This window comes from Pteronotus mesoamericanus, unplaced genomic scaffold (genome assembly GCF_021234165.1).
Source record: "Pteronotus mesoamericanus isolate MK-2021 breed Mesoamerican mustached bat unplaced genomic scaffold, CSHL_Meso_final contig_55, whole genome shotgun sequence".
Taxonomy (NCBI): Eukaryota; Metazoa; Chordata; class Mammalia; order Chiroptera; family Mormoopidae; genus Pteronotus; species Pteronotus mesoamericanus.
This window is the reverse complement of record NW_026555198.1, coordinates 9,415,227-9,438,444: the sequence shown is the minus strand read 5'-3', so window position 1 is coordinate 9,438,444 and position 23,218 is coordinate 9,415,227. Positions and strand designations below refer to the sequence as shown.

Sequence of the window (23,218 nt, the reverse complement as noted above, 5' to 3'; positions counted from 1 at the left end):
TCTTTACAAAAGTTTATTCTTTCTGGGTAACATCAAATAAAAGAAATTAAATATCAGATAACTTAAAGAATGTTCAATCAATCAAGAAACATTTTTGAACGGAATGTCTAGAATTGTAGCATCAGCAGACATTAAAATCTAAAAATGTGGTCAATACCACAATGGTACTATCACTGATGCTTTGATAGAATGCCACATATCACTGAAAGAACCCAGCTACATTTTACATTTTCCAGATTTTCCTAGGAGAATATCTGGCTGCTTGTAGTTGGATTTCCTTGAGAATAGATAAACAGATGATCCTATCTGGGGAGTCAAAAAAGGTAGTGGATGATTAACTTCGAGATAATCCTAAGATTTTTACTTACAGTCTATTGTTGAAATACTTACCATAACCTCTAAGGAGAGACTCTCTTGTCATTTTCACCATTTTACAGATACAGAAATAGAGATACAGAGCTCAAATAACTGTTCAAGCAAGTAAGTAGCAGAGCAGGTAATTAAGCTCAAGTTTTCTGATTCATAATCTAAAAAAGTGTAACTTAATGAAGTTAATTTCTTCACATAAGCCCTTTGTCAAGGAAGCATGCTTGAAGGGGATGCTAAGTTTTCCCCTATTTTAAATGTTAAATGATTCTCCAATGTTCATGTTTAATATCTTTGGTTAGTAACCATCAATAAAGTTTTAGATAGCAAGAGCATGCATCTCAATCATTCTCATCATCTGTAAATGTTAATATTTAGGTCCTTTAGGTGTGGCTAATAATCTCTTCTGCCCCTTCACATGTGGCCAACACAGAGGCATTGAACACTCTTGGAGACCATGACTACTACTGGCAATGTGTCGTAGAAGACACCTTCCACTACAAATACTACTGAAGGAGGGTAGTGGTCATAGAGAGGTGAATGTCAAAGTTGCTGAAGAATAAGTACAGTAGTTGACAAACACAGCTCTACACTGCTAGAACAACTGACTATAAATATTACAGCTGGCCTAAGGGAGCCAGATGTAGCTTAGTTAAGGGAGAATATCTCCTCCTCCATTGCAAGGCCCTCTTGTAATAGTCTGCAATGCTTTCTCTTTAAATAAAATTTATCTCAAAGGAAAAAACACTTTCCACTATTTTAATACTTTTATGTTAACATTGAATATGTTCCATGTCTCTTTTTTTGTCTCTTCTCACTATGTACTTGGTTAAATGAGACTACATAGAACTATCTACAGCAAAACTATACCCAATTCATTAATTTTACAACTATTTGAGTGTGTAAGATGTTCTAGGTACTGTCCAAGGTGCTGGGGATAAAACAGTGAGCAAAACAAAGTTCCTACTTACACTGTAATAAACGCCCCACCCCACTCCCCCATTTTGAGCTTCACGTTATTAACCTGTGTCTGACTCTAGTGAGTCCTGGCATTACTCACTCTGTACATGCAGCTCCGTGGCCTTGTTCACCAAGGACATAAAATCACAGGTTGTTTGCACAGCAGCTCGGAACCGATTTAGCCCTCCCTTCTGTGAGGTAGGAGCTAGTTTAGGATGGGGAGCAGTGTGCGCCAAAAGGTGATCTAAATAACGAGCAACTTCATCACCACAGTGAGCTGCAAGGTTAGTGGGGGGGGGGTGAAAAGAAAAGAAATGAACATTTTAGTACTTCACAATCTAACCCACCAACAGGATGATTGGATCTTGTGCCCACAACATAGCACCAAAAGTAGGTTGTTTTTACTCATGGGGAAAAAGGTATGTGATCATTATAGAATCTCCTAGCTTTCCCATTTAAAAACTATGGTCATTTACCTGGACTAACTTGTTCTTCAACTTTTCTGAGACAATATTAAGGTTCCTGGAAGCAGTATGAGCTTAATGTAGGACAAATGGTGCAAACATTTCATATGCAAGCACATGATGACAATGGTGGTGACGGTGATGGTAGAGGAGGAGCAGAATAGGGCCCTTTGAGTCTCAGTGGCATGATGAGACATTTGTGGGGAAGGGCAAAAATCTTCCACTAAACATTGAGCCTAGCTGAAAACAGATTCCACAAATGGCAAGCTACAGCTGCTAACCAAAAAAAAAAAAAAAAAACAACAAAAAACAAAAAACAAACAAACAAAAAAAACTTCCATGTGGAACTGGTGTTGAAAGGACCACTGGCCACACACTCATCTTTTTAGTTACCTCATTCATTTATTCACCAAATATTTATTGCCTGCTATGTACCAGGGGTATACTAGGTGCTAAAGTTTCAGGGATGAAGAAGACAGATATGGTCCCTACCCCCTTGTGCTCCTCCTCTTCCACATGCCTTCTATAACATTATCTCTGGCTATATAGATAATGGAAACATACATATACCCTGTAGATGCTTAACATTTCAGACTTTACATGAACATTGACAATATTCAGAATTGGAAAAGCACAGTCTTTGGATCAATACTGAAGTCCACTAGGTCTGTCATGCTTCATCTAGTTTTTGATCATCTTTGGTGATCTCTTAGGATGTCTTTCTGTGCTCTGATGTGACCAATGGGAACTGGAAAAACTGTAAGAATGGAACTCATACTCAGTGACATTCTAATGACAAATATTATAACCTTGAATACAATCTAGATTCTTGGGTGGAGGATAATAAAGAATATGGACTTGAAACTAATGTAATATAATATAATATAATATAATATAATATAATATTGTATAGCAACTATACTTTAAAAAACATGGAATGAAGAGCTCGCTCTCCCCATGGAAGGGCTGGCAAGCAATAGACACATCCATTGTGAAACCACTGATGAGTTCAGAGAGGAAAAAGTGATTCAGAATGCATATTATCAAATTCAGTAACATTGGGTTGGCCAAAAAGTCTGTTTAGTTTTTTTCTGTAAAATAAAAGACACATTTTTCATTTTCACCAAAATCTTTATTGATTTGATATTTTGAGTATGTCGGCTATCTCCCACATAATAGAACATTGATTGTTCTCAATGAATGTCTCGATTTTATTGCTATCAACTTCAACTGGTCTACCTGACTGTGAAGCATCGTCCAGTGAGAAATCTCTAGCATGAAACTTCACAAACCACTTTTGACACATTTGATCAGTCACAGCACCTTCTCCATATACTGCACAAATCTTTTTTTGCATTTCAGTTGTGTTTTTACCTTTCTTGAAATAATAAAGCATTATATGTCAAAATGTTGTGTATTTTCTCCCATCTTCAATATTAAAATGGCTGCACAAAAATTCACCAATTTTGATGTCTTTTTTTAATGCACACTGATATGACAGCTGTTGCAATGCAATCTAACAAAATTGTTTTTAGTGAAGTTAAAGACAACTAAGCATTACTACAGCCATCTTACAGGAAAAAAAATAAACTTTTTGGCCAATCCAATACATATCATTAAAAACATATGTTTTAGAAATTAATCTAACACAAAGAGTGCTACAGGCAGAAAGCACAATTACCCATGGAATAGCAAACAACCTCAATATGTGATCATTCTCGTCTGGTTTTCAAAATAGTTCATCTTATGCCAAGGTAGATATCATGACTTTTGTTATTATTGATAATAGGAGCTAATTTTATATTTAATGCATTTTTTCCAACAAAGAAATTCACGCTATTTTTAGATCTTACAAAAACAAATACAGAGTGAATTAAATGGTTCTAGAGGGGGTAAATTAAATACTGAGCCCAAACAAGAAAACAGTCCTTCTGACTGCTAACATGTTTGGTCTATTGTATATGAGATTATGCTTGCTACTGCATTGAGGAAAGCTAATTTATTTATTTTTCTCCAACAAACCACTCTTAAGATAAAGAGACTGGCTACCTTAATATACAAGGTAATATAGTTAAATGCCCAGACAATGAAAGCAGGCAAATCATGTTTTAGATAGCTAGAAGAAAAATTTGCTCCTATTGCCCTTTTTTCTTTGGGTCTCAAGCACTGTAATGCTTTCCCTGCGTAAATCAGTATTTTAACGCTTTAGGGTATTCCTCAGCCACTTTAAATACATGTCCCCATGGTGTTTTCTCACTATGTCATCTGAGTATTCCTAATAGCCAATTAGACTTTGTTGTGCTTTATTTGTGTAGTTTGTAATATAAAAGCAATATGCATACCAAATAAGTTTTTTCCCAAACTATGCAGACCTCTCAGGAGATTCTGAAGTGGCCATATATTACATATAAAAAGCACTCTAATCTCATTTCATATTTATGTTTTAATGTCAAAAAGCAGGAGTGTATATGTATAGTTTTTCTACTATATACTTGATTAAATCTCTCTCACTCTTCACTGATTCCTGACATTTTGAAATCACTAGCCATTTTATACACCCAGCAGAGAATTCTTCCCTGACTTTACTAAGGGATAGTCAACTTTATATTACACAATTGCAACAGGGATATTAGTCCAGATACCAAAAGTAAGTAGAAGGATGAAAAGTGAAGCCAAACAAAAAGTAGGTGCATTAAATAGGAGTGAGACTGCTGGCAGTGAGAAATATTAAGGAGGATAACTCAACAATGCTTTCTATTCTTGTCCAGCAAGGCCAGTGCCTTTATGAAGCCTCCTTACCATTACTGGTTGAATCATAGCCATTCATCCAGTCACAAGATTCTAGCTCACTATAGCTGTCATCGTATTCTTCACTGTACAGCTTACTGTCAGGTCCAGGGTCCATGAAGCTCAACTGTGTGCAGCAAGATGTTGTCAAAAACTCTGACAATTTACCTGTTTGAACCCTGACAGTTAGAGGGTAAATAGAAAACAGGAAATCAGAGAAAATGCTTTTAAAACAACACAATTTAGTGAAAAGGGATACCCAAAATGGTTTGTTGGGGGATCACTAATGTTTATACATTAGTATAAATTTTTGCAAAAGTAGAACTTTACTACACTCCTAGGCATGATGTATTATAAGTTAGGGTACTGTGTTCATAAAAAATACAGTTATGGGTTCACAATCCACCAGCAGATAAGTTTTGTTTTCTTTCACTGCTATGTTGCCATGGTGATAACTATGCCAAATATTGGCCAAAATTTCCAATGGCTACCAGAGAAGCTAGAACAGAATGAAGGAAAATCCACCACAAATCTATCACATCATTTAAAAAAATACTCAAGAAGATCATTTTGAAAATAAAAGATGGCATTTGAAAATGTTATAAATTATAGTAGATTGTAAGCCATATCCTCTGCTACATATAAAGCCAATTGTAAAGCCCAAAGGGAAAGTCAACAGTACTGATTTTCTAAAGAAGCCAGCGTGGAGGGGCTTCCAATGGCCAGATCCTATATAATTTGAACATTGAAATAAATAATGACAGGAATGGAGCATGACATAAAAAATAAAATAAAAATCCATGAATCTGTGCTGACACTGAAACTACAAAATAAAAAGGAGTATGGGAAAGCTGATTTTAAACGGAAAGGTTCCAAATGTTAAATGTACACAGAATGATAGAAACAAAGAATCATCATTTTATGACTCCACTAATAATAAGTGATTCATCAGTGGAAACTAAGACTGTTTAGTGAAAAGACTGTTGGACAAAGGATATGGAAAAACCTGACAGCTGCCTCTTTAACAAAATCGAGAGACATTCTGCAAAATAGCTGATCTTCCTTTTTCAAAAATGTAATGAAAACTGTCATGAAAACTGTTAATAAAGATTAACAAAAGACTGAGAAATTGTTTTACATTAAAGGACATCAAGGAGATATAATAACTAAATGCCAGTGTGTGATCTTTGATTAGATCCTGGAGTGGGAAAAAAAAAGCTATGGGAAACATTATTGGGACAAATGAGTGATTTTGAATATGAGCTCTATATTAGACAATAATATTGTATCACTAATAAACTTTCTGAGTGTGATGATTATATTGCAGTTATATATGAGAATACTATTGTTATCAGAAAACAGAAACAAGTATTTATGGTAGGAGAGTGATGATGTTTCTGCTAACTCACACAGTTCAGCAAAAAAGAAGTGTGTGTGTGTGTGTGTGTGTGTGTCTGCATGTGTACGTATGTGTGAGAGAGGAAGGAGGGTAGGGAAGAAGACGGGAAGGGAGGAGTGGAAGGGAGAAAAGGGACAGAGAGGTTTTTCAATACGATTTCTGTTAGGTTAAAATTTTTCAAAATAAAAACTTAGAAAAAAAGGAAAAGAAAAGCAGCTAGAATTGAATAGCCCAGTAACCTTTTATTTTTTTATTATTTTTTAAAGAATAAGTTTTCTTGTCCACTGAATTGTCAACATCTAGGCAAAGATCAGGGTGAGGAAAAATTCCAGTGCTTCTGTATAATATTAAATTCCTTCATTCAATCAATCAAACATGAGCTTCTCTGAATAGGATGAGATTTTCGTTAAAGATACACAGAAGGAACATCGCACTTAGTGAAATAATTCAGACAGAAAAAGCTAAGAACCATATGATTCCACTCATATGTGAGACACAAAGCTGAAATCAACACATGAACAAACAAGAAAAACAAACAAAGCAAAAACTCATAGACACAGACAACAGTAGGGTGGTTACCAGAGGGGAAGGTGGGTAAGTGGTAGTGAAGGATAAAGGGGGCCAAATGTATGGTGACGGAGGATGATTTGACTTTGGGTGATGGGCACACAATGCAATATACAGATCATGTATCATAGAAATGTATACCTGAAACCTATATGATCTTATTAACCAATGACACCCCAATAAATTTAATATAAAAAGATGCATCTACAGCCCTGGCTGGTGTGGCTTAGTGGATTGAGTGCTGGCCTGTGAACCAAAAGGTTGCTGGTTCAATTCCCAGTCAAGGCATGTGCCTGGGTTGTGGGCTAGGTTCCCAGTTGGGGGTGTGAGAGAGGTAACTGATCAATGTATCTCTCACACATCAGCGTTTCTCTTTCTACCCCCTCCCCCCTCCTTCCCATCCCCCTCTCTAAAAATAAATAACATCTTTTTTAAAAAGATGCATCTATGAAACAAAAAAGATGCACAGAAAGGCATAACAAGTCTACAATTACTGTATCCAGCTCTCAAATTTGATTTCATTTCACTAAAGAGTATGTAGAGGTCACTTACCTTGCCCCACCAAAATAGCCATCCTGCATTTTTCGGAGTGCTGCCAAGATGCTTGAATTCAGGCTGGTTCCATCTTCATCTTGAAGAGAATTTTAAACAATCTTTGTGATTTTAACTTTTAAATAAGGGGAATCTTTCAATTATTTCAAACCAACAGTCTGACAAGGATGGTACAAATGAGACACTCCTCATTCACCACCCTGTATTTCAACAATTCACCTGAAAGCCAACAATACTGCAGAATGGGCAAATGGTTAAGAGATGATGGCCAATAAAGTTCCTCAAATATAGTATTTTATTTATCATAAATACTTAGCACAGAGCCTAATGGCAGTATCCTGGACTACTGAGTGCTGACAATAATAACAGCAACCATTTGTTGAATGTTATGTGCCAAACACTGTCTTAAGTATTTTATATAATATTATGCCACCTAATAAGCCTTGGTTTATGTGTGTAGGCATAAAAATATTTAGAAAGCTAAAAATTATCTGACTTTTTGTGAAGGAAATCATACTACACATACTCTTTTGTGATCCACTTTTTCTAACTTACCATTTGTAAAAGCTAAAACTGATTCCCTAGCAGACATTTAGACTGTTTTTGCATTATAAGCAACACAGAGTGATGAAGATCATTGTACCTACATCCATATGCACTTATTCTGTTATCTCCTTAGGAAAAATTCTTACAAGTAGAACTGTTAGGACAAAGGAACACTTACAAAAATTTTTATAGAGATTGCCAAATTGCCCACTAAAAGTTGAGTCAATTATATTTCTATCACCAATATAGAAAGTGACATTTTCACCATACCTTTAACAATAATAGACATTAATAACCTTTTTAATCTTTGTTTATCTAATATGTTCAAAAGACATCCTTTTAATTTTATTACTAGAAAGATCAAGCATGTTTTCATGTGTGTAGTGGTCATTTCTATTTCTTTTATGAGTTGTCCGTTCATGTCCTTTCTCCATGTTTCTATTGAGTAGTTTATCTTTTTTTTTTAATCAACTTTGAAAGAGCTCCATAGTTACATTTTGTGATTACCCTTTTTCCAATTATATGTATGGCAAATCCTTTACCTACTTTACTGTTTCTTTTTCAACCTCAAACATAGTTCATTTTTTATAAAACATTTATTTAAGTTTTCATGTTTTAAAATTTGTCAATTTTTCCTTCTTGTGTTTTTACAAGGCACAGCTTCCTTCAGTCCAAGATCACAAAAACATTCTCCTGTATTTTCTTCTAATACTTTTATAGGTTTCTTTGCATACTTTTTTAATCTATTTAGAATTTAATTTTGCATAAAATGTAAAATAGCAGGCCTAAATTACTTCCCAAATATATTTATCTATATTCTTTTGCCTCCATAGTAGTCCCCCCTTATCTGCAGGAAATATGTTGCTAGACCCCAGTGGATGCCTATGTATACTATCAAGCTCTATGTATACTATGTTTTTTCTATACATACATATTTACATATGATAAAGTTTAATTTTTAAATTATCCACAGGAAGAGATTAATAACAACTAATAATAAATAAAACAATTATAACTATATGCTGTAATAAAAGTTATGCAAATATAGTTTCTCTCTCAAAATATGATAACCATGACAGTTACTAAGTAACTAAGGAGTGGGTAACATATACAGCATGGATATTTTGAACAAAGGAATGATTCACGTCCCAGGCAGGACCAAGTGAGATAGCTTGAGATTTCATCCCACTACTCAGAATGACACACAATTTAAAACTTATAAATTGTTTAATTAATTAATTAATATTTATTTATTTAATTTAATAATTGTCTGAAATTTTTAATATTTTTGGATCATGGTATACTGCTGGTAACAGAAGCCATTGAAAGTAAAACTGCAAATAAGGTGGGGACTACTATATTTGAATTGCTATCATATCAATATTTTAATTATGATGGATCAATATTGTCTTGTTTTTAGTTTTTAATAAGTCTGGGTATTTTTGCCCTGGCCAGTGGGGCTTGGTTAGAGTGTTGTCCTGTAAAACAAAAGGTCATGGATTTCATTTCTGGTCAGGGCACATGCCTGGGTTGTGGGTTCAGTCCCTGGTCTGGGTGCTTACGAGAGGCAGCTAACTGATGTTTCTCTCTCACATTAGTGTTTCTCTCACTCGCTCTCTCTCTCCCTCCCTTCCCCTCTCTCTAAAATCAATAAGCGTGTCCTCAGGTGAGGATAAAAAAAAATTGGGGTGTTCTTGTACATTTTCTGTTCCATAAGAAACTTAGGTTCAGCTTGTTCATATAAATGTATTTTGATTTTGACTTGAAATTGCACTGAATTGATAGATTAATTTAATGAGAACAGACATGCTCTCAATATTAACTATATCCACTTAGCAATATGGGAGTTTTTTTCTCTCTTGTGATTAAAATCTTCTTTTATGCTCTTCATTACTTTTATAATTTTTCTCATACAGTTTTATGCATGTCTCTTATTAAGCTTATTATTGTATTATTTACTTGTTTAGAATATTTGTCAATTTTATCTAGATTTATAAATTGTAATTGGTATTCTTTTTTAATTTTTAGTCTCCTGCATTTCTGTTGCTATATTCCCTTTTTCATTTCTTTTATTTTTTAAAAATTTTATTTTATTTTTTCAAATACATTTGTCTCTGCCTACCCACCACCACTTTCCCTTGGCCCCTCCTTCCTTCCCTCGCTCAGCTCTTCCCCTTTGGTTTTGTCCATGAGTCCTTGTTATATGTTCCTTGATTTTCCCCTTCTCTTCCTTCTCCCTGCCCCCCCTTCCCTCTTGTCTCTGTTGATTTCTTTTCCTTTCAGTGTTGCTGGTCTTACTTTCCTTGCATCTTTGTATTGTTGGTTAGGTTCCGCTTATAGGTGAGATCATATGGTATTTGTCTTTTGCTCCCTGGCTTATTTCGCTTAGCATAATGCTCTTGAGTTCCATCCATGCTGTCCTGAGGTTTAGTAGTTCTTTTTTTCTTTCTGCTGTGTAGTATTCCATTGTGTATATGTACCATCATTTTTTGATCCAATCACCTACTGATGGGCATTGAGGTTGCTTCCAACACTTGGCTACTGTAAATTGTGCTGCTATGAACATTGGGGTGCATAGGTTCTTTTGTATCGGCGTTTTGGTGTTCTTAGGGTATAGTCCCAGCAGGGGAATCACTGGATCAAAAGGCAGTTCCATTTTCAGCTTTCTGAGGAAATTCCACATTGCTTTCCACAGTGGCTGCACCAGTCTGCATTCCCACCAACAGTGTATTAAGGTTCCCTTTTCTCCACAGCCTCGCCAGCACCTGTTGTTTGTGGATCTGTTTATGATGGCCATTCTGAACGGTGTGAGGTGGTACCTCATGGTGGTTTTGAGCTGCATTTCTCTGATGGCTAGTGATGCTGAGCATCCTTTCAAATGTCTCTGGGCCCTCTGTATCTCCTCCTTGGAAAAGCGTCTGCCCAGGTCCTTTGCCCATTTTTTGATTGGATCGTTTGTCTTCTTGGAGTAGAGTCGAGTGAGTTCTCTATATATCTTGGAGATCAAACCTCTATCTGATGTATCATTAGTGAATATATTTTCCCATAAGGTTGGCTCCCTTTTCATTTTGCTGATATTTTCTTTGGCCGTGCAGAAGCTTCTTATTTTGATGAGGTCCCACTTGTTTATTCTTTCCTTTATGTCCCTTGCTTTAGGAGACATATCGGTGAAAAAATTGCTGTGTGGGATATCTGAGAGTTTCCTGCCAATGTTCTCCTCTAGGACTTTGATGGTGTTGCGACTTATATTTAAGTCTCCTATCCATCTTGAGTTTATTTTTGTGTATGGTGTCAGCTGATGATCCAATTTCAATTTTTTGCAAGTAGCCGTCCAGCTCTCCCAACACCATTTGTTGAAGAGGCTGTTATTGCTCCATTTTATGCTTCTGCCCCCTTTGTCAAATATTAGATGTCCATAGAGACCTGGGCTTATTTCAGGGCTTTCTATTCTGTTCCACTGGTCTATGGGTCTGCTCTTGTGCCAGTACCAGATTGTTTTGAGTATAGTGGCTTTATAGTACAGTTTGATGTCCGGTATTGTGATCCCTCCTACTTTGTATTTCTTTCTCAAAATTGCTGCGGCTATTCGGGGTCGTTTATGGTTCCATGTAAATTTTTGAAATGTCTGTTCTATATCTTTGAAATATGTCATTGGCATCTTAATAGGGATTGCATTGAATCTATAAATTGCTTTGGGTAGTATGGACATTTTGAGGATATTAATTCTTCCAATCCATGAGCTTGGTATATGCTTCCATTTATTTGTGTCTTCCTTAATTTCTTTTTTCAATGTTGTATAGTTTTCTGCGTACAGGTCTTTTACATCTTTGGTTAAATTTATGCCTAGGTACTTTATTTTTCTCCTTGCTATATCGAATGGTATTCTTTTTCTGATTTCTTCTTCTATTGCATTGCTGGTGTACAAAAATGTCTTTGATTTCTGAATGTTGACTTTGTATTCTGCTGTTTTGCAAAATTCACTTATTAGGTTGAGGAGTTTTTTGGTAGAGTCTACAGGGTTCTCTATGTACACTATCATGTCATCTGCAAACAATGATAGCTTTACTTCCTCCTTTCCTATTTGGATGCCTTTTATCTCTTTCTCTTGTCTGACCGCTGTGGCTAGGACTTCCAATACGATGTTGAAAAGAAGCAGTGAGAGCGGACATCCTTGTCGTGTTCCCGATCTTAGTGGGAAAGCTTTCAGTTTTTGCCCGTTGAGTATGATATTAGCTGTAGGTTTCTCATATATGGCCTTTATTACGTTGAGGAATGCCCCATTTATTCCCATTTTGCTGAGTGTTTTGATCATAAATGGGTGCTGTACCTTATCGAATGCTTTTTCTGCATCTATCGAGATAATCATGTGGTTTTTGTCTTTTCTTTTATTTATGTAATGTATCATGTTTACTGATTTGTGTATATTGAACCATCCCTGCATGCCTGGGATGAATCCCCCTTTGATCGTGGCGGATAATCTTTTGAATGTATTGCTGGATGCGGTTTGCCAATATTTTGTGTAAGATTTTAGTATCTATGTTCATCAGTGAAATTGGCCTGTAGTTTTCTTTCTTTGTAGGGTCTTTATCTGGTTTTGGGATCAGGGTGATGCTGGCCTCATAGAAAGAGTCTGGGAGTCTTCCCTCCTCTTGGATTTTTTGGAATAGTCTGAGAAGGACAGGGGTTAGCTCTTCCTTAAATGTTTTGTAAAATTCTCCTGTGAAACCGTCTGCTCCTGGGCTTTTGTGTGCTGGGAGTTTCTTGATGACTGCTTCAGTTTCCCCAGCTGTTATCGGTCTGCTCAAGCTTTCTGTTTCTTCCTCCTTCAGTGTTGGAAGATTATACTTTTCTAAAAATTTGTCCATTTCATCAAGATTTTCAAATTTCTTGGCATATAACTGTCCATAGTAGTTTCTGATGATCCTTTGCATTTCTGTGGTATCAGTTGTTATTTCTCCTCTTTCATTTCTGATATTATTAATTTGGGTCCTCTCCCTTTTTTTCTTGATGAATCTGCTTAAAGGCTTGTCAATTTTATTAATCTTTTCAAAGAACCAGCTTCTGGATTGGTTGATCCTATGAATTTTTCTTTTCGTCTCTATGTCATTCAGTTCTGCTCTCATCTTGACTATTTCCTTCCTTCTACTTGCTCTGGGATTGATTTGTTGCTGTTTCTCCAGTTCTTGAAGTTGTCGTGTTAGGTCTTTTATTTGAAATGTTTCTATCTTTTTTAGGTAAGCCTGTATTGCTACGAACTTCCCTCTCAGTACTGCCTTTGCTGTGTCCCATAGGTTTTGGACTGTTGTCTGTTCATTTTCATTTGTTTCCATAAATTTTTTGATATCTTCTCTTATCTCATTATTGACCCATTCATTGTTTAATAGTCTACTGTTCAGTCTCCATGAGTTTGCAAGTTTTTGAAGTTTCTCTTTGAGGTTGATTTCCAGTTTCAATCTCTTGTGGTCCGAGAAAAAGTTTGGTACTATTTTAATTTTCCTGAATTTGCTGAGGTTTGCTTTGTGTCCTATCATGTGGTCTATCTTTGAAAAACTGCCATGAGCATTTGAAAAGAATGTGTATTTTTCTTCTTTGGGATGTAAGGTTGTATATATGTCAGTTAAGTCTCTTTGATTCAGTGTGTCATTCAGCGTCACAATATGTTTATTAATGTTTTGTTTGGAAGATCTGTCCATTTTTGACAGTGGGGTGTTGAAATCCCCTACTATCAGTGTGTTGCTGTCTATATCTTTTTTGAAGTCATCTAACAATTTCCTTATAAACTTGGGGGCTCCTATATTGGGAGCATATATGTTTACAATGTTGATGTCTTCTTGATAGATTATTCCTTTAAGTACGATAAAGTGCCCCTCTGGGTCTCTCTTTATGGCCTTTGTTTTGAAATCTACTTTGTCTGATACAAGTATGGCAACCCCGGCTTTTTTCTCATGCCCATTTGCTTGGAATATATTTTTCCATCCCTTTACTTTCAATCTGTGTAGGTCTCTTGCTCTGAGGTGGGTCTCTTGTAGGCAGCATATGTATGGGTCATGTTTTCTTATCCATTCAGCTACCCTGTGTCTTTTGATTGGGGCATTTAGTCCATTCACATTGAGAGATATTACTGATAGAAACTTACTCATCTTTTCTCTTTGTACCTGTGTTCCTCTCTGTCTCATTCTTTTCCTTCATCTGCTTAAACCAGTCCCCTTAGCACATCTTGGAGTGCTGGTTTGGTACAGATGTATTCTTTTAGCCTTCTCTTGTCTGGGAACCTCTGTATTCCCCCTTCTGTTTTAATGGGGAGCCTAGCTGGGTAGAGCAGCCTTGGCTGTAGGCCCTTGCTTTTCATGGCTTGGAATATTTGTTGCCATTCCCTTCTGGCTTGTAGTGTTCCTGTTGAGAAGTCAGCTCCTAGGCGTATCGGGGCCCCCTTGTATGTTTCTTTCTCCTTCTCCCTTGCTGCCTGGAGGATTCTCTCTTTGTCTTTGACATTTGCCATTTTAATGATGATGTGTCTTGGAGTGGACCTCTTTGAGTCCTTCTTGAGTGGGGTCCTCTGTGCCTCCTGGATCCATGAGAGCCTTTCTCTCCTCCAGTTAGGGAAATTTTCCATCATTACTTTTTCAAGGAGGTTCTCTATCCCTTGCTCCTCTTCTTCTCCTTCTGGGATCCCTATTATATGGATATTATTGCGTTTCAGGTTGTCCTGCATTTCCCTAAATGCCTCTTCATTCTTTTTGAGTCGTTTTGCCATTTCTTGTTCTTCCTGGGAGCTTCTTTCTACCTTATCCTCCATCTCACTGATTCGATCCTCGGCTTCATCCAGCCTGCTTTGGATTCCTTCTACTGTGTTCTTCAATTCAGAAATGGTATTCTTCATATCCTCTTTTGTCTTCTTGATAGTTTCTATGTCCTTTTCCAGGCTGATATAGTTTGCTGTAAGATCCTGGTAGTTTCTCTGCAGTTTCTCATAGTTCTCTTTGAGCTGGCTGAGCTCATTGAGCTTCCTTAGAACCATTGTTTTGAATTCAGTATCTGATAGTTCCCTTGCCTCTATTTCATTTAGCTCTCTCTGTGGGGAGTCCCCTTTTCCACTCATTTGAGAGGAACTTCTTTTTCTTCCCATTTTTGTGAGAGTCTGTTAAGTATTTTTGTCCTTTACTTTTCTTTCTGGGCCTGCCTCTGATGATGTCAGTTGTTGACCCTATATGACCTTGAGTTGTTTGTTTGAGCCTTCCAGGAGTCTACTGTCTGTGTTTGACTCCTGCTTGGGGCAGCTCTGTGACCCCTTCCGTCAGGGCTGGGCTATTTTTTGGGATCTCTCTGCACTCTCATGCGGGCTCCTTGAGTGTGCTCCCGGCGCGGCAGGATCCCCTGCCTGCCTGGGCTCGCATGTGCGTGCCCCAGACCAGGGGGCTTATTCGCGACCTCGCGTACTCGTCTGCCCACCCCCCACCCCCTGGCTGGCGAGCTCCCCGGCACTGGTCAGTTTAGGGTCTTCTATTGTGTGTTTTCCCCGCTTTTGGCTCTTTGGGTGCGTTGCTTGCCCTTGCCAAATGGGGACTACGGAAATGGGAGGAAGTCAGCTCCAGGACTCTCCGGTTAATCCTGTCTCCGTTCTCTCCTCCAGGGACTTTGGGCAGCTCTACTAATTTTGTGGGCCGCTGTGCAATCGCAGGCGGGCGGGTCAATTTACGCCTGCTCTTGCCGCTCTGTGCACTCCCTCGCAGGCCGTATTGGTGCCAACCTGTGGGAGGCCTTGCCGGCAGGTGCAAGCGTTCACCAGCCCGCACGGGTCACACACACACTCACCAACCCTCGCCGGTCACTCGGCACAAGTGTGCACACCTGCACTGGGTGTTTTTGGGATGTCTATGTGTGCTTTTCGGCTTTTGGCTCTTTGGGGATGTGGACTCTTCCCGCCCAATGGAGACTACGGCAAGGAGAGGGAGTCGGGACTCCCTGGTTCCTCCTCCTGTTCTTTCCCCAATGCCTCTGTCTCCAGTCTCTCCTCAAGGCTCTCCCAGCCAGTCTGCACTCAGCCCCGCAGCTCACACGCGTACAAGCTGTGTGCGGAGCGCACAAAAGGCAGGTTAATTGATTCCCTTATGCCTGAGCGAGATGGTAGCTGCAGAGTGGGAGGTGCATTATCACCCTGGCTCCACCGGCTGCCGTGTCAGTTCTCTTCACAAAGTTTTCCTCACCAGTCTTTTCCCAGGCACCAGCCCACCCTGCTGCCGCCTCTACCCAGAGATCAAGGAGGGTGGCTGCCGCTGCAATTTTTGCATTGACTCTTTAAATGTCTCTTTGCATCCCCAGCCCCCTGTCTCTGGCAGAGAGCGCCCCTAAGCTTTTCGGGGTTGTGTTTTGTCTGTATTTTCTTGGCTTTAGCTGCTGTAGTTTAGGGGTTCCTGTTTATGATTCAGACCCCGTTCTTCTTGGGGGAAGCTAACTGGCCGTTTCAATGTCCCTCTGGTGCTAGTGCCCGTGGGCACCCAGCCCACCCTCTCGATCCTCCACCGCACTTCTCACCCGTTGGGATGTGTGAGAGTAGAATCCACTGTCCGCGGCACCAAGGCTCCTCTCCCACTATCGCTCCACTGCTTTCCAGGTGATTACTCCATTATTTAGTTGCAATTCCAGTTTGGTCTTGGGAGGAGGTCAGCGTGACTCATTCACTCCTCTGCCATCTTCTCTCCTCTCCCTTTTCCATTTCTAATGTTGTTTTCATTATCTGTTTGTTCCTCTTTTCTCTGAAGTCTACCAGATATTAACATAGCCATTTCTGATTTTTGAAAATTAATTTTATATGTTATATCTTTTCCCATCCTTTTCATTTCAGTTTACTTATATTGTTATATATGAAGTGAATTTTATGGAGACAGCATATATGTGGGTCATTTTTAACCTACTCTGTCCATCTCAGTCTTTTAATTGGTGCATTTCATTTTCATTTACAGTTAATATAGTTATTGATATATTAGGGTTAAATATGACGTTTCATTTATTGTTTTCTTTTTGTTCCTTTGTTCTTCATTTCCCTATTTTCTTCTTCCTTTCTAAAATACATACAAGAACCCATTTTGATTTATCTATGCATTTTTATGACACATTTTTTAGATTTTATCGATTTATTTTTAGAGAGCAGGGAAGGGAGGGAAAAAGAGAGAGAGAGACACTGATGTGTGAGAGAAACATTGGTCAATTATCTCTCTCGTGTGCCCCAACTGGGGATCGGGCCCACAACCCAGGCATGCACCCTGGCCAGGAATCAAACTAGTGACTTTTTGCTTTACAGGACAATGTCCAACTAAATGAGCCACACTGGTCAGGGCTTTATGACACATTTTAAAAATCACTGTATAATAATACATGGTATGGACTTGTCACAATTAAAAAAATATTGAAGTAAAGTTGGCACACAATATTATATTAGTTTCAAATGTGCCACATAGTGACTAGACATTTATATACCTTATAATGTTAAATCACCTTCTGTTACTGTGCAGTTATTATGATGTTATTGGCTATATTTCCTGTTGTGTAAACTACATCCCTGTGGTTTATTTTATAACTGTAAGTTTGTACCTTTTATTCCTCTTTACCCATCCTTCCACTCTCCTTCTCCCTGGAAACCATCAGTTTTTCTCTGTGAGTCTGTTTCTCTTTTACTTTTAGCCTTTTTAAGTCTGTCTCCTTGTCTAAATTTCTTAGTGGTTACTCTAGGTATTCATTATACATACAAACATGCATTATACATACATCACTGTCTACTAGTATCAACATTTTACCAGGTTAAGTGATGTCTAGAAACCTTACCTCCCTTTCAGTCCCTTAACTTCATCTGCTTATAATATAATTTCCTTAAAGATTTCCTCTAAATATTCTGAGAACCACATTGGACCGTGTCATAGTTTTTGCTACAATTATTGAAACTGAGGTGGAGGGGGGTGCAGGGTAGTGGGGGGTAAAGGTGAGGAAAAATGGGAAAACTCTAACAGCATAATCAATAAAATACATTCTTAAAAAAACTGAACTGGAGAATATCTACTGTATTTACTCATATTCTTACTTTTTCCACTATTCTTTTTTCTTTCTTGATGTTTCAACATTCTATCTTGTATTATTTACTTTCAATTCAAGAACTTCCCCTAAGCCATTCTTTTAGGACAGACCTACTGCTGACAAATTAATTGAGTTTTCCTTCATCTTAGAATGTATTTTTCCCCATTAAAGTACATTTTTTGTTGGATAAAGAATTCTTAGTTTTTAATTCTTTTCTTTCAGCTTATAAAATGTTGTGCCACTTCCCCCTGTTCTCCAGGGTTTTTAATGAGAAATCTGCAGTCATTCAAGTCATTTTTACCATATGTGCAAAGTATCATTTCTCTATTATTGCTTTCAAGATTTATTCTTTTTGTTTAACTTTCAGAAGTTTGATTATTACATGCTTTGGCATGAGTTTCTGTGGGTCTAACCAGTTTAGGGCGTTCACAGCTTTTTGACTCTCCAGCTTTATTACTTTTGCCTATTTTTCAGCCATTATTACTTGGAATACTTTTTTCAGCCCCATGTTCTCTTTCCTCTCCTTCTGGGACTCTTATCATGTGAATGTGAGATCTTTTGTTATTAGTCCCACAGGTCCCTGAGGCTCTCTTCATATGTCTTCAATTTTTTACTCTTTCTATTTCTTCTATTTTTACTCTTGTTCCAAATCAGTCATTCCTATAGTTCTATCTTCAAGTACACTCTATCATCTTAATTCTGTTATTAAGCCTATTCAGTGAATTTTTCATTTCAGTTATCATAGTTTTCAGTTCTAAAACTTTCATTTCGTTTGTTATATCTTCAATTTCTTTGCTGAGTATTTCTATTTCCTTGCTGAGACTTCCTACTTTCAATTTTCAAGTGTGACTGCAATTGCTTGTTAAAACAACTAGTATCCCATTGTGTCGCTGTATCACAGCTTTTATATCCACTCATCTACTGATGAACACATTGGCTGCTTCCAGATCTTGGCTATTGTAAATAACACTGCTTGAACATAGGGGTGCATATATTTTTTCAAACTAGTGTTTCAGGATTCTTCGGCTATGTTCCCAGAAATGGGACTGCTGGACAAAAGGCAGTTCCATTTTTAATTTTTTGAGTCACCTCCATACTGCTTTCCACAATGGCTGCGCCAGTCTGCATTCCCACCAACAGTGCACTAGGGCTCCCTTTTCTCCACATCTTCGCCAGCACTTGTTTGTGTGTTGATTTATCAATGGCAGCCATTCTGACAGGTGTGAAGTGATACCTCATTGTAATCTTATGGGCCCACCACTGTATATGTGGTCTGTCATTGACTGAAACATGGTTATGTGGCACATGACTGTATTAGGTATTTCTATTTTGAAATCTCTTTGTCACCACAAGCTGAACATGTCCCTTTACAACTGGCATCTTTCTATAGAATTTGTTTGCTTCTATCAATGGGAACATTATTTACCTAGTTTGTAAATCTTGGCATTATCTTGATTCATAGCTCATATCTAGTTAGTCAACACCTGACCTGCAAGTGTTGTTTAAAAAGACTCTTGTATCCTTCTTTCCCGATCTACTTTTACTACCACCAATCCAGTGTATCTTCCCATCACCTCATACCTGGATTCGTTTCCTTGATATCAGATTGTCCTCATTATGGTATATACTGTCACCAAATCAACATCACTTTCATCATGTCACAGCTTGTTCAAAAACTTTATATTGAGACTTCTGAGAAAATCTGTTTTAAATACCTGCTTATTTTCAAGGTTTTCATAATCTGATCCCACCTTATTTATCTAATTTTGTTAATAAGTATACTCTAACATACAAGGCCCATTCTATTCAGTTTGGGCTCTTCACTGCCCACTCACAAGTCAATCTCGTCCCTGCCTCCAGGTGTCACTCATGGCACTTTCTTCCACTTAAAATACCTTTCCAATTAGACTACACTTTCTGAAGACAATTCTGGGGACACAGTAGTTATTAAATGGGCACTTGTTAACTGTCTTAAATAAAGAAGAAAAACAAAAATAAGAAGGACTACCCCATTTCTTCAAATCCTGTGCTTTTGAAGCACTTTTTGAGATGTGAACAAAATCCCTAACAGTTTGTTCAAACTTTGAATGACCTATGACAAAGGATTCTTCTCTAATGAAAAGGAATTTTATGTACTTTGGCAGTACAAACAGGATTTTGGAAGCAACAAGAGAGACACAGAGAGTTAGCAATGCTTCTGCATTGGCTGTAGTCCTCCAGGAACTGAGAACAATAAAGCCTTTCACCCAGTTTCAAGAAAATAAAGTCAGTAAGCCCAGACAATAAAGGAAAGATAAACTGAAAGCCTTTTCACTTTTCCCTGCTAGATACTAGATTTTACTGCTTCAGTTAGACAAGCCTTGGAAGGAGAGATATCTGGGAATTTATCTATAAACTCTTGATGCTCCACTGGAGTAAGACAGATGTAGAATGTAGTTTTACTTTCTTTAAAATGAATTGTATTAATAAAGTTTCTGCAAATTGACCGAGAAACCAATTATCTGAAGTAGCCTCCAACCAAGTTATTCTATAACATTTTTTTAAAAAAATTCTAGCTCTCAAAAAGACCTGAAATATTCTTGTGTATTGGTTTGTTAGAGATTTATTCTAGAATATAAACTCTAGGAGAGTAGAAACTTCATCTGCCTTATTCACTTCATGTATCCCCAGTCCTTAGAAGAGTGCCTGGGACAAAGTAAGAGCTAATAAATAACTGCTGAAAGAATAAGTAATAAGAAATAGCTCTCCAGTGACTCTAAGACTTTAAAGGACTAACCACATGACTTATTCCAAATAAACATTTATTCTTTGCCTCATCCAACCTTACCAAGCATGGTGTGTAAGATGGGGAAAGTGATGGTGGGCTGGCCTGTCATCCTCCAGCGGCTGCAGAGGTAGGAGAGGTCTGTTCTAAGCATTTCCACTATCATCTTGTTGTCCAGAGCCAGGTAGAACTGTTGCTGGTCTATAAACTGAGAAAAATAAAAATAACAGCACAGAATAATTTACTTTCACAACTATCAAATAATATTTTAAAATAATCACATATTCACCAGGGTATATAAGGTGTCACAAAGGCAATAATACCTCCAAATTTAATGCCTAATTCTTCTCAAAGCATCTGGTGCTCCATTGGTACATAAAATAGTTTTTGACTCTTTTATAGTGTGCTATAATTTACAAAGTATTTTCAAGGACATAATTTTATTTAATTCTATAACTACCCAGTAAGGTCTTTACTTATTTTAATAGATAAAAATAAGGCCATGAAACATTGAGTGGATTAGCAAAATCATCTGACTAGTGAATGGCAAGATCAGAAATATAATCTATGGTATAACTTTTTTGTTTATACCTCAGCTGTACTATTTCACATGTAAGATGACAGTAAAATGGAGAGCTTTAGCTTTCTCTTCAGATAATAATTTCTCCTCCCCATATACACATATAATTGGGCTTGCTATTATAATGTGGCAAATAAACATCAGGCTAACGATGTGAATAATCATGGCTAAAACAAGATTGAGATTTTTGTTTATAAGAGGATATCAAAGAGCTCTAGGCTTGTAAAAAGGGCCCCTCCCCCAAAGAGAACATGAAATTTGGAAGCTGAAGAAAAAAGACTACATTTTGTTTATAAAGGATAAATATAAGTAAAAATAATAACAGATTTAGTCTTAACTTTTAAAAGGACAACTTTTAAAGTACTCAAACGTTTGTAAAATCCCTAGTAACTATTTCTGCAACATTCAGGACTACAGTTCGTAGCCATCGTCACTTGGCATAACTCTGTGCTGGAAATTCAATTCAGTCCAACTCAACAAGTGTTTACTGAGCAACTTAATAGATGCAAGGCACTGTGGAAGTCTGACACTTGCCCAAACTCCAAAAATGCTTTATTTCTGTAATGTTTATCTTTTATTTCTAGTCATCACATGTTAAAGCTATGCCACCTACCTGTGGAGTGAAGGTAAAGATAGTTTTCCGAATGTCATAGAGTTTTGAGGTTCCAAGGACTCCCATGTGTCTATAGGGTCGGCCGCTGAGTTTCATTCTACTGTTGCGTCCTGAGACAGAATTGAGAAATGGTCAAGATATTTTTAGTGTACAAATCCAATCAGCGAACTTTTCTGTGTATTAGTTTAAACTTCCTTATTGAACAAACTAAGTTCTGAAGCTCATAGTTAGTGTTCATGTCATGTACAGGACCACACTAAGCACTGAGGACTTTTAAAGAACTTGATGGTCTTGTAAAAAACCCACATCATCTATCCGTGGCTGGTGTGGCTCAGTGGATTGAGCGCCGGCCTGCGAACCAAAGGGTCACTGGTTTGATTCCCAGAGCAGGGCACATGCCTAGGTTAAAGGCCAGGTCCCTGGTAGCGGGCTTGCAAAATGCAACCACACGTTGATGTTTCTCTCCCTCTCTTTCTTCCTTCCTTCCCCTCTCTAAAAATAAATAAATAAAATCTTTAAAAAAATCATCAAATACTCAATACTAAAGGAACAATTACCTTAATTTTATTGAATAATATATAGCTCTTTAAATAAGTAAAAATATTTACGTGAAAAATGAGTGGAAAGTAAAAAAACACAAGTTAATACACACACACTAAATATAACCATGAAAGTGTACCTATGGGCACCAACAGATTCGAAAAGAATTAGCACTATATAAAGATTTGAATTCATTATTTACAAATTTCTCATGTTCCCAAAGCTGATTAACTTCATAACTTGAAAAAATAAAAAAGATATAGAATTGAAATATATGAAATAATAAGTGTTTGTAGTGTAGCAGAGAATCCAATTTAGATAACACATATAAATGAACATATCTGATGAAAAAATAACCCTTTTTCCTTGGTGGCATTAGAGCTATCATTTGATGCATGCTTAAAGCAATTCTATTACTGTGAAATTGTTGCAATAATAGAATTGTGAGGAGTCACTCATTTGATAATTCATCAAATCACACCTTTCTTGACTTTCCCAGGGAATCTATACTGTTCTCCCGTACTTTGCACAAAATACTACTGTTATAGCATTTATGAGATTGTACTATAATTATTTGATTATATGTCTATGCCTCTTACAGCATCTAGCCCAGTGCTTGGTACATAATAAGTGAGCAATAGATCCTTATGAAAGAATGATGAATGAAGTGAAGAAGTATATTTGAAAAATAAATGTAGTTTGTTACTTGAGTCTCTGAAATATATTAGATCATTCACTAAATTCAAGACTCATCGGTCCTTATTTTCTTTGGCTAGGAAAAAATAACTTAGTAAGAGGCCCAAAACAGAGTGTAGACTTTCAAAAAGTAATCAGTAAGAAATTTTCTTCTGTTTGTTGGAGAGATGTGATGTGATACAGGTAGAATCCAGGAATGATGACCCAGAGCTTGAAAGTTACCTACATCCTAGTAAGATTATTCTGAGTTTAGAATAATGAATGTGACAAATCAAAGGTAAAATTAGCCTATCAATTTCTGCCTGACAGTCAGAAAGAA

The 23,218-nt window shown here is 37.3% G+C and overlaps 1 protein-coding gene across 2 annotated transcripts in view; it reads right to left on the bottom strand.

Annotated features, from left to right (window-relative positions):
• PHKA1 (phosphorylase kinase regulatory subunit alpha 1) overlaps positions 1-23,218 on the bottom strand; it is a 136,862-nt gene that overhangs the window by 31,967 nt on the left and 81,677 nt on the right. For both annotated transcript variants that reach the window (XM_054579583.1, XM_054579584.1), the window contains 5 exons: positions 21,664-21,773; positions 20,534-20,678; positions 7,096-7,174; positions 4,590-4,756; positions 1,427-1,603 (listed from right to left, as the gene is read on the bottom strand). In XM_054579583.1, coding sequence (XP_054435558.1) covers positions 1,427-1,603; positions 4,590-4,756; positions 7,096-7,174; positions 20,534-20,678; positions 21,664-21,773 — 678 coding nt within the window. The remainder of the gene's footprint in view (positions 1-1,426; positions 1,604-4,589; positions 4,757-7,095; positions 7,175-20,533; positions 20,679-21,663; positions 21,774-23,218) is intronic.